The following is a 14644-nucleotide window of genomic DNA, read 5'->3' on the forward strand; positions in this document are numbered from 1 at the left end:
TTTCCGTACGTCATGACGTAGTAATCCGCACGTAGACGACCTGCACAACATACACGTAATTTGAAAGTAGAATTATCTGCAAGAGTTAAATGAAAATGTGTAATATTTATGTGAAAAATATTTAGGTTTTTACAGGTAATTTTTTTAGAGACTTGAGCTGTACGGTCCTTCTAGTGAAATATTTGTAATATACATGCGTGTTGTTGGATATCTAACGGTAGGCTGCATTTAACGCGTTTAATCCCTCTTTCATTTGATCCGAGCGAGTTTTCGACTTTTTAAGGTAAGATTAATTAAAATAAGTGTGTTTAGGGTGCGTTTTGAAATATTTCACGCTTTCACAACATAAAGAGTCAACTTTAAATCGCTGGGCTTATTCAGAAGTGAAAATAGTTATAATAATAAAATAGAAATGTTACAAATTTATTTGAAAAACTACTTCTTTAATGTAGTCCCTTGAACGAATTCGTAGGCGCTCGTCGGTTGTTCAGCATTAAACTTTTACATCACACTAATATGCTAATGTTTATTAGTTTTGCTCATCTATTGTGCTTCTACAGTAACGGTGTCAACACCACAGTGCATGTTACAGAAATTATTCACTTGTGGAAATAAAGACGTCTTGTAGCAAATCAACAACACACCAGCAGTTTAATTTTTTATTCTGTAGTACATTCATATATATGTACATTGACCCTTCTCCGTCCTTATTTCTCAGGTTGAGTGTTTTAAAATGGCCACAGATTCAGAAAATGAGATTAGTCCTGTTGACTTCATTCAGCTGCAGGACTATATAGAATGTAAGTGTCTTTCATAAAGAGCTACATCCAGAATATTATGAGGAATAATTATTCATTGACTCATACATGATAGAATAACAACATAAATCATGGAACAGACTTTGGCAAAAAATGTTCATTATTTGTTTCTTTTTTCCTCTTTGCTTGGAATTTCCTAGACAGCAGGATAAAGGCGAAAGATGCAATGAAGGAATTTAATGCTGGTGGAAAGCTGGACCGCCACAGGTTTGGAGATGTAAGCTTAACAATGGCTCCAATAATAGTTAATTTGTCCATGAACAATATAATCATCACGTTAAAAATGATATAAGTTTGGGGGTGGATTGTTTTATATTTAGCCAGATTTTGGTTATATTTAAAGTAGCTTAAGTATATAGCTTAGTGTAAATGGGATAGTTCACACCCAGAATGAAAACAAGAAACAGAAACAAATTCATTCATTCATTCAATGTTGTTCCAAACCTGTATAATGTTCTTTTTCTGATTCTTTGTATTCTTCTGAAGAAAGAGATCAGTTTTTGCCCATACAGTGAAAGTCAATGGGGTCCGACACAACATTATCACAGGTTTGGAAAGACATGATTAAATGATGACAGAATTTTATTTTTGGGGTGAACTATACTTTTAATGCAAAAAATGTGTAGGACAAGGGACAGATTACTATCTAGAATGCTGAATATGAATAAGATTATTTTTTATTTGATGACATTCTCTTTGCATTTTCCTCACTAAAGCACATAGATGCAACAGGGTTTTCTCTGTTCCTCAAGAATTATCTTGAGGTTGAAGATTTTCCAGCTGATCTCTGCCAGCGTCTCTACTTGTATTTCCAAAGATCTGAGCAGTCTTGTCCCGAACAAAGTCTTCACACCAAAGATGGTAAGCTGCTTTTTTAAGCAGTCATCTTGAACTACAGAATTTCAGTAAATGTTTCAAAATACACTTGTCTATTGTCTTTCTAGCCTCTTCACATCCAAACTTCATGAGAGAGCTAACGCCTATTATATACATATATTATATTTCAGAAGACAATATAATAATGTTCTACAGCACGTGCAAGCATCTGCATCTATAACTCACTTCTGAATTATGAAATATAATTTTCAGTAATTATGGACAAAAATAAATTTATAGTAGGTAATTGTGTTCTTACGGTCACTAACATTAAATTGCACAAGTGCATAATGATTATTTGTGGGTTTTCACCAGTGCTGGGGAGTAACTAGTTACATGTAACAGGATTATGTAGTTTAATTACAAGGTAAATGTAACTGTAATCTATTAGTTACTGAGAAAAAAATGTGTAATTAAATTACAGTTACTTAAGAAAATGCTAAAGATTACAAAGGGGGTTGTATCTGAATAATTTCTATAAAAAGCTAGGATATGTTGAATTAAATTAATTTGCTCCTTTGCCTGTTTTTGATTTGCACTATGCCTCCTGCCATTTAAAGGCCATTTATGGCCTGCACAAAATTTTTGAAAATGATTAACAGTTAAAAACATTCATTAGAAATTTAGAAAAGTAATCAAATAAAATTAGTTACATTACAAAATAAAAATGCCATAAATATCAACCAAATTTTAGAGAAAAGCTGCAGCAAATTTAGCCATTTTGGGCTGCAAAAGTCAGAAAAAAAGTGAAATCGAGTTTTTTTTTTTTTTGGTGATAATTACATTGATATTTAATGCTATTTGTTTGCTGTCAATCTTTGATCTCCTCTTTCAGGTTGTGTCTCTCTTAAAGCTGTATCTTGTTACTTTTCCATATTGGAGGATGGAAATCCACGAGACAAACTAGAGTGTAAGACATTCATTGACTTTAAATCTCTAGTAGATAATATCACTAACACTATGCACTAATACCGCATTTAATGTAAAATGAGTTGAATCATTTTTTAATAATCTAAATTATTATATAAACTTGCCATTTGCTTTCAAGTGTAATTGAATGTAGTCTATACATGCAAAGTATTAATTAATTCTATAACACCTATTTGGCAGACACCTTCAAGTTATATGATAAAGATGACAATGGACTTCTTGATAGCAAGGTAACAACTGGCATACTTTTTTGATATGTCTATGTATATTTTGATAGTTCTGTCTAATGCTACCCTCTTAATTCCCATTGTAGCTTACTTAGGTTCTAATTAGCCTCTTAAAATACGTTATAATTAATATTTATTATAATAAATGATTTTTTTTGTCTGTGTTTGTTTAAAAGGAAGTTGATAAAATTGTTACACAGATGATGCAAGCTGCAGAATACCTTGGATGGGATGTGACAGAACTAAAGCCAGTAAGTTCATCCATACAAGTAACTCTTGTCATGTACATTGTTTCAAAGCAGCATTACAGAAAATAAAATGACTAATATCTGAATTAATCTGCCATGGATGACTCCACACCAGATTCTATCACACACTTTCCTCATCAGTGTGACCATCATTGGGGAAAAAAGATCCAGCTTTCAGTCAATACTACATAAAGCTGTCTTTGAAGATGACATACAGTGGCACTTTTTAAGCTGGCACACAGTAAATCGGATTCGATCTTTATTTTTACTGTGCTAATTGTGAATAGTTCATCTATCCATATGTTTTATACAATTTTTACCTTCAAAATCTTTAATCAGCATATCATACATTTCTCTTTCTATAACATGGGTCTTCTCTGCTAACTCATTCTTTTTAAACAACATCCATCCACCATTCACAATTCATTAACAACTGATGTGGAAAATCAAGTCCTGTTCTCTCTCTCTCTCCCAGTCTTAATACCCCACTAAATATAAGGACAGTATTTTTTATTTTTTATACATTGTTCATTTTTTAGATGCTTAGAGACATGCTGAAAGCCATAGACATAGACAGCAGTGGTACTGTAACCCAACAAGAATGGATACAAGGTGGCTTGAAGAGCATTCCTCTACTGGTTTTGCTTGGATTAAAGGTAAATAAGTTTTGCATATATATATATATATATATATATATATATATATATATGTAATCATACACCAATGTTGTCATATGGTGTGGAATTCATTATACAGTATGTGACCCTGGAGCACAAAAGCATTCACAAGTCACCGGGGTATATTTTTAGCAATAGTCAATAAAACATTGTATGAGTCAAAATTACAGATTTTTCTTTTATGCCAAAAATCATTAGGATATTAAATAAAGATCATGTTCCATTAAGATATTTTGTAAATTTCATACCATAAATATATCAAAACTTAATTTTTGGTAAGTAATATGCATTGCTAACAACTTAATTTTGACAACTTTTAAGGCGATTTTCTCAATATTTAGATTTTTTTTTTGTACCCTCAGATTCCAGATTTTCAAATCGTTGTATCTCAGCCAAATACTGTATCATAACAAACCATATATCAATGGAATTAAAAAAAAATTACCCTTATGACAGGGTTTGTGGTCCAGGGTCACAAATTCGTTTTTTTTAAAAAACATTATCTTCAGGTAGCTGATAAAGATGGCCAACATGTCTGGCGGCTGAAGAACTTCAACAGGCCCACATATTGCTTTGTCTGTCAGAACATGATGTTGGGCCTACGAAAACAGGGCTTGTCATGCAATTGTGAGTTAATTAATCTTTTTAATTTAATTCATGAGCATATTTATTTAATATCAATGTACAGGTTTAAGGTCTGTTCACACCAAGAATGTTAACTATCAAGATATTTATAAGATAACTATATATTAGCATCCAGACCAATGTTCTGTTCATTACAAGCATGTTGCTGTTTTGTCATCTGATGCTTTAAATGCTTGAGCTCTTTAAAGCAGAATGGATTCTGATTGGCTGTCAGTGTTTTTATTGTTCATCACCTGGAAAAAAAATCATTCTGAAACATTTTTGGGCTTGTGACACTGAATATATTATGTACGGCCTTATCTTGTCTGATTTCAGAACAGATTGTCAAGTGTCTTTGTATATGCCCTTACTTGTGGCTTACTTGTAATTTATTGACATTGTCAGTGTTGCTCCTCTTCTTGTGTTGATTTCTAGTTTGCAAATACACCGTCCACAGCAGCTGTGCCAACAAAAACCGCACACCGTGTGTCAGGACCTTTGTCAGGTCCAAATCAGAGATAGGGGTGAGAAATTATAAAAAGAACATCTAATGGTTTCACAGTTCATAAGTGACATTGTACCATACACCTGCAAGCTAATATTGGCTAATATCATATTATGTTCTGCATTAAGTAATATTTAATGTGTTAAATTTGTTCACAAAAGGCATTAAAGCAATATTTTTCTCAAAAATGAAAATTTGCTGGAAATGTACTCACCCTCAGGCCATGCAAGATGTACTATAGGTGAGTTTGTTTCCTCATGGGAACAGATTCGGAGAAATGTAGCATCACTGTCTCACCAATGGATCCTCTGCAGTGAATGGGTGCCGTCACAATGAGTGTCCAAACAGCTGATAAAAATTAGTAATGCTTTATTTGTATAGCACCTTTTAAAACAGTGTTTACAAGATGATTCACAGAAGAGAAATACATGTGTGCATTCACAGAAAAGAAGTGAAATAATAAAGCAAAATACAATAACCAATTAACACAATATAACCAATAACCATTTAACACAATGGGGTAAGAGGTCAAGACCTGTCCTTTACAACACAAGTAATCCACATCACTCCAGTTCATCAATTAACTTCTTGTGAAGCGAAAAGCTGAGAAGTGTTTGTAAGAAACAAATCTAGCATTAAGTAATTTTAAATTTACAGTGTTGCTCCTGGCTAAGTCCATAATCCATAATAACCTTTCCTCCAGTGAAAAAGTCCGCCTCCTGTTGTCCTCTCACAACAAAATACACTGACATATTTGTTTATAAGTGGACTATTTTTGCTTGTAAAGGGTGCTTGATCTGCATGTGAATGTTCTGATTCAAACCGATGACTTTATCACTGGAGATAGCTTTACTTTATCTTTTGCCAGAAGCAACATTTTGAAATTAAAAACATCTTAATAATTTTTTAAGAAAACACAGCTTTTTGCTTCACAAGATGTTTTTATCAGCTGTTTGGACTCTCATTCTGATGGCACCCATTCACTGCAGAGGATCCATTGTTGAGCAAGTGATGCCATGCTACATTTCTCCAAATCTGTTCCCATGAAGAAACAAACTCATCTACATCATGGATGGCCTGAGGGTGAGCACATTTTCAGCTAATTTAAATTTTTGGTTGAACTATGCAAGTTAATGCTTGTATGTTTTTTTTTTCCTTCACCAGTGTTTAGTTCATGATTGGATCAGTGCTGACTGTGAATCCAACAAATGTGAGATTTGCCACAAAAAGATTAAAATACTCACAGGAAAGCGCTGCGCGTGGTGTCATCGCATGGTGAGTGCAGATTATTTTTGTCCAGATCTACCAGAATGAACTATTATTAGACATTTATTTAGTTGTTTTATTTAGAGAGATCTGGTACTGTATACAGTAAATGTTTAGATGCTGATGTTTTTTGCTTGTGATGTTGAATGTAGCGCCACAGTGACTGTGTTCCTCTGGGCTCATCACACTGTGACTGTGGACTATTACAGCATCACATCCTTCCGCCGTGGGCCATATGTGCTGTAAGCAACAACTAGAACAATATAAAATATTATTATTATTGTCGTTGCTGCTGCTGTTGATACATAGGCAGTTTTTCAGTTTTACAATAATTATAGCATTTCCTCCCCTCATGTTCAATTATAGATGGATCCAGTTGACTGTAGTTCAGGAAGCAGTCTGGGAGAAAATTACCTGGTGAACATAAATTCAGATGGACACTTTCTGCAGGCAAGCAGGCATTTACATTTAAACCAATCTTGAATTGAAATATTATAATTATATTACAAAATGTATGATAAATGTGTATGCATGTGCATTTTCCTATCACTCTGACTATTTAGATATTTCCTGTGAAGGACACACATCCTCTCTTGGTATTTGTAAATCCAAAGAGTGGCGGAAAACAGGGAAAGAGGTTATACTCTCTATTGACTTTTTAAAGAACTGTTCGTTAAAACATTTACTCATGGCTGTTTTGTGTTGTAAATGAACAAAAACCTCTTTTAAATTTACATAATTACAATTAAAATTACATGCTTAATATCATCATCTGGTTGTTGTAGGGTGTTGAGAAAGTTTCAGTACCTCCTGAACCCACGGCAGGTGTACAATCTTGACAATGGAGGTCCAAATCCAGGGTATGACTTATAAATAGTGTGGACAAACACTGTTATAGGTACATTTACATTTAGTCCTTTAGCAAATGCTTTTATCCAAAGCGACTTACTTACACATGCTGACAATAGAAGCAATCAAATCAAAACAGCTATAATATGCAAGTACATGTAGCAATGTTTTTTTTACAGATACAGTACAAAAGCTTATGTGTGTATGGATGTGTATGCATTTCAGGCTCCAGTTCTTTCAAAATCTTCATAAATACAGAGTCCTGGTCTGTGGAGGAGACGGTACTGTTGGATGGATTTTGGATGCTATTGGTGAGAAACACAAATTTATGCACATCTCTGTAGATTTGTCATGGTATGCACATAGTTTTTATTTAATAACATAATATTTTGTTGCCTATTAAAACCTAGACCCATTTGTTTAGTCAGCTTTTGAGGTTTTTATTGTAGTTTATTTGGTAAGGTGCATGAGCCATGTAAGCCTTAAAAGGATTGTAGGAGTGTCATCTAGTTCTCCAGCCATTCTCATTATCTCCCAGTTGGCAAGCTTTTTCCGCTCCCAGTGCCACGCTGACCCTGGTCACATCGAGGAGTGGATTTCATTACCGATATGCTGGAATAAGACTTTGGTCGTGGTCGAACGTTTCTCTAAGGCCTGTCATCTGGTGCCTGTTGTCTGATCCAGGAGATCAGGAGGACATCCTACCACAACCATGAGGACAGCTGGAGCCAAATCCTTGCGTGGGCCAAACACACACAAAACTCTCGCAAGAATCCCGTCACCAGCCACACTCCCTTCCAATGCGTACTCGGCTGTCCCTGTTTTCCTGGTCGGAGAGCCATTGGGCCCCAGGTTCAATCTTAGCTCACTTCCATCTCTAACGGGCTGTCAGAAGAGCTGGGCAGACAAGAGGAGAACAGCAACACCTACTTACCATACAGGACAGGACAGAAGGTCTGGCTCTCTCCTAGATATATCTGTCTTCATTTGCCCTGCAAGAAGATGATTCTCTGCAATATTGGTCCATTTACTCTTGAGAAACAAATCAACCCAGTCACCTTTCCATTTACACCTCCCAGCATACTACCATATTGCACCCACTTTCTGTGTGTTACTCCTCAAGCCTTATCATCTTTCTTTGTCCCCTTCACTGAGCCTGATGGGTCTAATGATCCTCCTCCAGTGCTGCTTCTAGACGATCCTGTGCTGTCCGTGAGATCCTGGACTCGCGGCATCAGAGGAATCATCTAGAGTTCCTCATTGACTGGGAAGGTTATGGTCCTGAGGAGAGTTCCTAGGTACCTCGAGGTGACATCCTGGATCCGACCCTACTGAACAACTTCTACACGGTTCCTCCATCTCATACCTGCACTGCATGGACGGGGTTGGAGGTCCTGGTCCTCTGGAGTGGATTTCTCTCATGGCCCCTGGAAAACTAGTCTCATCCAAACTACTCCAGTCTTTCTCATCTCTGTGTTCCTGTTACCTTGTCAAGTTTGCTTGACTATTGTATTCTTCGTGTTGCCACTTCCAATCTGCAAGGACTATTATATCTGCACTGCCTTTGTTAATCTCACTACTGTTCCGTACTAACCGTTCTGTTTTCACCTCACCTATTTTGTTTCAATAAAGGCCCACCCTACACTTTTTTCCTCTTTTTAATAAGATGAGATGTACATAACAATATGAAAGTAACGATCTTGCATTTCATTACAAATTTAACAGAATACAATGTCATAAATGTATGTATTTCTCAGTATTTAATAATGTAATAATTAAGTAAATGAGTTGATTTAAGCAGACCTGTTGTTTTGTTTGTTACTACAGATAAAGCTGATATGGTGATTCGCCCTCCAGTTGCAATCCTTCCTCTTGGGACGGGAAATGATTTGGCACGGTGTCTGCACTGGGGAGGGGGTGAGTCTCCTCTTGAACAGCCTAGTCCATGATTACTGTCTGCTGGGGTATTTCCACATGCTCTCTTCATGCTGCTAATGTATGATGCACATGTTTGAGGCTACACTGGGTGAGTGGTTGCATCTTAGGTGCTGTTTGGTTGATATCACATGACAACCTCTGTCATGCAGTTGAGTTCTCACAACTAATAACAACAACAATACCTTGTTCACTTTAACACTTTAAACAAACCAACCATGATATGCCAGAACTGCCACAGATTGAATTCATATTACCCATACTATATGGGACATGCTTTTTTTTTTTAAACGTTGTGAAGTAAATTTCAAACCAAATGTAGTATCTACTTTGTAAATATTTTAGAGCCAGCTATTGATTTATTAAGATGCTGGCAAAAAACCACAAATGCACAATATGTGTTGGGAAATCGAAGTGACCGATGACTGCACCCATGCTGTGAAGCTGTACTTTATCAGACTCACTAAAACTAAATAGTAGCTGACAGGGAAAAAATATCAAACTCCGTGTTGGGGAGTAACTAGTTACATGTAACGGAATTACGTAATTTAATTACAAAATAAATGTAATTGTAATTAGTTACAGTTACTAAGAAAAAAATATGTAATTAAATTACAGTTACTTGTGAAAATGTTAATGATTACAAAGGGGGTTACATCTGAATTTTTTTCATACACACACACACACACACACACACACACCCACATACAGATTTAATTAACTTCTTTCATAAATTGCAGTAACTGCTCTAAAATATGAGACACCTGTGTTTCACCTATGTTTGTGTATATGTTCATTTTTAAATTAACTATTTTTTTTCAAAAGCATCATTAGATGCTAGTGTTTCCTGTCATAGCTATGCAAAGAGTTGATTTCAAAAACAGTATCATAGCTATTAAAGTATGATACTTGTTATGCTTTTAAATCTGTATTTAACCTCAGAACGATCTCGAAGTAAAAAGAGGTGCTAAAGTCTGATTTTGTTGTTGCTGTGCTTTAAAAAAAAAAATTTTTTATAATCTTAATTCAAGTGAAGCAGGATTTTGAAAGTCTGACAGTAATCAGTGTTGAGTGCTACTGTAAGGTTAACCCTGCCTGCTTTGGTTTCAAAATGATTAACAGTTGAAAACATTAGAAATTTAGAAAAGCGATTAAAAAGTAATCAAATTTAATAAATTACATTACTTTAATAAAGTAAATGAAATAGTTACACTACTTGTTACATTTTAAATAGGGTAACTTGTAATCTGTAACCAATTACATTTCCAAAGTAACCTTCCCAACACTGGTCATAGTTACTGTACATTTCCTACTTCTGGAGGGCCCTCCAATAAAATTGGTCACTGGCAAAACCAGATGATTGATGCTGTGGTACTCGTTAATTAAATGTCGTTAATTTAAGCATTATTCCCATACGTGTTGGATTAAACAGGATATGAAGGCACTGATCTGACAGAAATCATGACGCAGATTGAAGAGAGTACACTAGTACAGATGGATCGCTGGAGTTTGCAAGTCATTCCTGTGGATATGGCAGACGAGGGCGACCCAGTGCCTAATGACATTATCAACAACTATTTCTCTGTTGGTGTGGTGAGTACCTTTTAATTTCCTCTTGATGGATGTTGAGTCATTTGGCTATTTTTCTGTAATGGCCACGTGAATTGTATTCATGTCAGTAATTTCGGTGGTTCCTTCAACAGGATGCATCTATCGCACACCAGTTTCATGTTATGAGAGAGAAGCATCCACAGAAGTTCAATAGTAGGTCAGGATCTGAAATGTGCTTAGTATATTGTCTTGTGTTTTGACAACATTTTTTGCATTTATTGCTACAATAATTTTAGTTCCAACTGTCCTACATTTATCTGTTTTACGACACGAAAGAGCAAGAAATAAGCTGTGGTATTTTCAACTTGCAACATCTGAGACCATTTCAGCTTCCTGTAGGAACCTCATGGAATGTCTCACCATTGAGGTAAATGATAAATTATTATGTTTAATATTTAAACAAGATTTCCATTGACTTTTCTTACCCTAAAGTCTACAAACAAATGTATTAAATGTTTTCGCCATTATTGCCCAGGAAAAATAAGGACACCTTTTATTTGCAGGACATGTCACGCATTTTATTTTAGTAAGGTACATTCCATCAAATGACATAAGAGTTGATTTAACCCTGCTCGTCTTATTTTTTTCACATGTATCTCGCTCTCAATGGGGTTGATGAACTGTAGTGTCATTGTCTGTCACTGTAGTGTTGTGGAGTTCCAGTCGAACTGAGCAGATTCTCATTGGAGGGCATTGCTGTCCTGAACATTCCCAGCATGCACGGTGGTTCAAACCTGTGGGGAGAAACAAAGAGTACTGAGAAACTAAAGAAGTGGCAGGAGGTCACTGTTGATCCTGATGCTCTTGAGGTGTGCTCACAAGGTAAACAAACGCTTATTACAAGTAAAAAAGAACTCACCAACATTTCTTAGGTTAGATGTTCACTTAAGAGGCTTAGTTTACCATTGTTTGAGCTGTTATGCTTACATTTGTAAAATAAATGGCTCTATGTGACTTGAAATAAAGTTGCTTCAGAGAAAATGATTACATTTTAAAGTCAGAATAAACATTTTTCTTTTAAATACGATGAACCAGTGAGTTCACAATAACACCAGGAGGGTCTGTTAATCAAGTAAATATAGTCGTATACTTTGATTTCAAATGCTGTATAATTCATGGTTGGCAAAAGGTCACCATAATCAATTCTTTTATTCTAAATGCTTTTTATACTTGTAGACACGAGTGATAAACTCCTGGAGGTTGTTGGGCTGGAGAGTGTTGTAGAAATGGGTCAGATTTACACCGGCTTGAAGAGTAAAGCACATCGTCTGGCTCAGGCTGCTCACATCACCATCAGGTAATATGAGGAGCTGTATAGAAATGCCTCTTACAAACCCGAGAGAAATTAATGCCTTGATTAGCATTAGCAAAAATCACTCATATACATTATGAAAAACTTTTTACGAACACTAGTAAATGCATCAACTACAGCCTATATGGCCCCTCATACGGTAAAGCAAGATGATTTTTCATTAAATGTATTTTGCCATATATTGTACTGGAATAAACATTGTAGATTTCAAGTTATTTAAATATTGTATGTTGAGCTGCACTACATGATACAGCATTGCTTTTTCTTCTAATTTCACTAGAACATATAAAACTCTGCCCATGCAGATTGATGGAGAACCGTGGATGCAGCCTCCTTGTACGGTAAGTGTTTGGACAACCTAAACAAAAGATGATCTGTGAGGATTTCAGTTTATCATAGTGTATCAATGTTCATTTGTTTACAGTGATTTCTGATTAACTGAAATGTTTCATTATGCGTTAATTGTATGTTATAAATGTGGGTGTCACATACACTGCCTGGCCAAAAAAAGTCACCATTTGGTACACCCAAAAATGAAAATTACCCCATGATTTACTGACTTTCAAGCCATGATGTAGAATCAGTTCCAAAGAACACTAACCACATTTTCATAAGATGAGACCTGACAAAGAACCGAACAGAACCAGAGGTGTACAGTACACAAGAGATAACGTGGAAACTAAACGAGGCACAGGTGACAATAATGAGCAACTAAGGAAACTAACTAGGACAACAAAGAATGCTAAACCTAAAGGAGAAACTGGGAACAGACACCTGAATAAAAACACAAAGAAGCTAAAAATAATGCCTACAGAAGGATACAATTATAGCATCACATGAACTGCAATAACTGAGTAAGTCCCCTCCATTACCACATGCTGATTATTATGATTATTCTGTGATGATCTCTAAACCAGCGGTTTTCAAACTTTTTTTAAGACCGACCCTATTTTTAAATTGATGCGACCCATTGTCATGATTATCACTATGTAACTCATTGGGATTTTGAGAGGGAATCCCCCATTTATATGCAGATGTCACTCCCAAAACTTTGCAGCGTGTTCACCACGTTGGTCCTCTTAGCAGCATGAGAAGCACATCGGTAGCCATATCAGCCTGTAGCCCAAGACTGGTCCCCCACTGAAGCTAAGCAGGGTTGATCCCGGTCAGTACCTGAATAGGAGACCTCCTGGGAAAACTGGGTTGCTGCTGGAAGAGGTGTTAGTGAGGCCAGCAGGGGGTGCTCACCCTGAGGTCTGTGTGGGTCCTAATGCCCCAGTATAGTGATGGGGACACTACTGTAAAAAGCACCATCCTTTAGTAATGGGAGAAATTAACCTTTTCGACCCAGGGTTTGAAAACCATGCTCTAAACCACAGCTACTTGCACCATCTGACATCATAGACAATCATACTCCAGATTTAATTATTGCTGAATGAAATATACGGGATAAAGTGTATTTCAAGCTGCATTCTGTGAAGTGATATTTACTGTAGCTATATGTACTTCCTAATTAACCTAAAACTGCTCTCTGTCTATCTGTAGATCCATATCACACACAAAAATCAGGCTAATATGTTGATGGCTCCTGCTAAATCACTGGGATGCTTCCCCAAGTAAAACTGAAGCTTGAAGATCACAGCTCAGAAGATAAAGTTGATGAGAAATGAGAATATATTTTAGAATATTATACCTTTTGTAATTGAACACTGTATATTGTACTATGATAGTAAAGATTTTAAGATCTTTATTTATTTTGTTGCTCACACTTTATATTAGGTGGCCTTAATTACTATGTACTTACATCAAAAAATAAGTACAATGTACTTATTGTGGTCATATTGTATTGTAAAACACTTTTGCTGCTATTGAGGTGGGATACGGGTAAGGTTAGGGACAGGTTTGGTGGTATGGGTCGGTTTAAGGGAGGGTTAAGGTGTAAGGGATGGGTGTAATTATACATTTAATTACAGATGTAATTACATATAGATAAAAATATAAGTACAATGTAAAATGCATGTACACAATAAGTGCGTTGTATCAAATGATTAATTTAAATGTAAGTACATAGTAGTTAAGGCCACCTAATACAAAGTGGGACCATTTTGTTATTTTTTATTGCCTTCATTGCACTAGGCTTGTTTAGTATTACTGCTCATTTGTTTGGAACATAAATGATGTATTTTCTGTTAATTAAGAATCCTTTACAGAAGTAGTCCTAAGTAACGAGTTTGTGTTTGGTAAGACATTATAACAAGGCTGTAAAAATGACCATCTGCACATATAACATGTATTAAAAATCACATACACAAATGACGTATAGTGTATTTATGAATCTTCTCAGACGGTTTTTCATCTTGTTTGATGTTAGACAATGATAATGTCAGTTCTTCGTTATGCTGTTACTTTATTGTTATTAAAAATTAATTGGTAGTTCATTTTAATTTGTGTAATATTTAAGTACACACATCCTCGTAGCAGTGAAACCGATGATTTTATTTAATAATCTTACCATTTGTTCTCTTTCTCTAATTCAGTGGTGACTGAAATCTCTGTGCATTATTCAAATGGCGTGAAAAATGTGAGTTAAATGTATTACTGTGACAGTAGTGAATAAGATTGCAATTAACACATTTTAAAAATGATTCCACTGTATTTGTACTAAATGCATGAATGAATAAATATATATTGCCTGAATATTAACGAGGTCATTGACATAATCTTACTGGAGCATTCAGACACAGAGTAGTTAATATTCATGAGCTA

General features: G+C 35.6%; 1 protein-coding gene across 2 annotated transcripts; it reads left to right on the top strand.

Annotated features, from left to right (window-relative positions):
• The first annotated feature begins 7 nt into the window (after positions 1-7).
• On the top strand, positions 8-14579 carry dgkab (diacylglycerol kinase, alpha b). 2 transcript variants are annotated; one of them, XM_079396328.1, is made up of 24 exons: positions 8-283; positions 719-800; positions 959-1035; positions 1535-1679; positions 2530-2604; positions 2805-2854; positions 3028-3102; positions 3639-3755; positions 4286-4403; positions 4836-4924; positions 6070-6180; positions 6324-6413; positions 6538-6621; positions 6735-6808; positions 6957-7031; positions 7246-7331; positions 8848-8937; positions 10388-10548; positions 10659-10723; positions 10843-10933; positions 11214-11388; positions 11743-11863; positions 12159-12219; positions 13424-14579. In XM_079396328.1, the coding sequence occupies exons 2-24, from the start codon at positions 734-736 to the stop codon at positions 13496-13498; spliced, it is 2172 nt and encodes a 723-aa protein (XP_079252454.1). In that variant the 5' UTR covers positions 8-283; positions 719-733; the 3' UTR covers positions 13499-14579. The 2 variants fall into 2 exon arrangements, with proteins under 2 accessions (XP_079252454.1, XP_079252455.1); XM_079396329.1 differs by having other exon boundaries at positions 8-164.
• The last annotated feature ends 65 nt before the right edge of the window (positions 14580-14644 follow it).

This window comes from Barbus barbus (assembly GCF_936440315.1).
Source record: "Barbus barbus genome assembly, chromosome: 37".
In the NCBI taxonomy this organism is placed as follows: domain Eukaryota; kingdom Metazoa; phylum Chordata; class Actinopteri; order Cypriniformes; family Cyprinidae; genus Barbus; species Barbus barbus.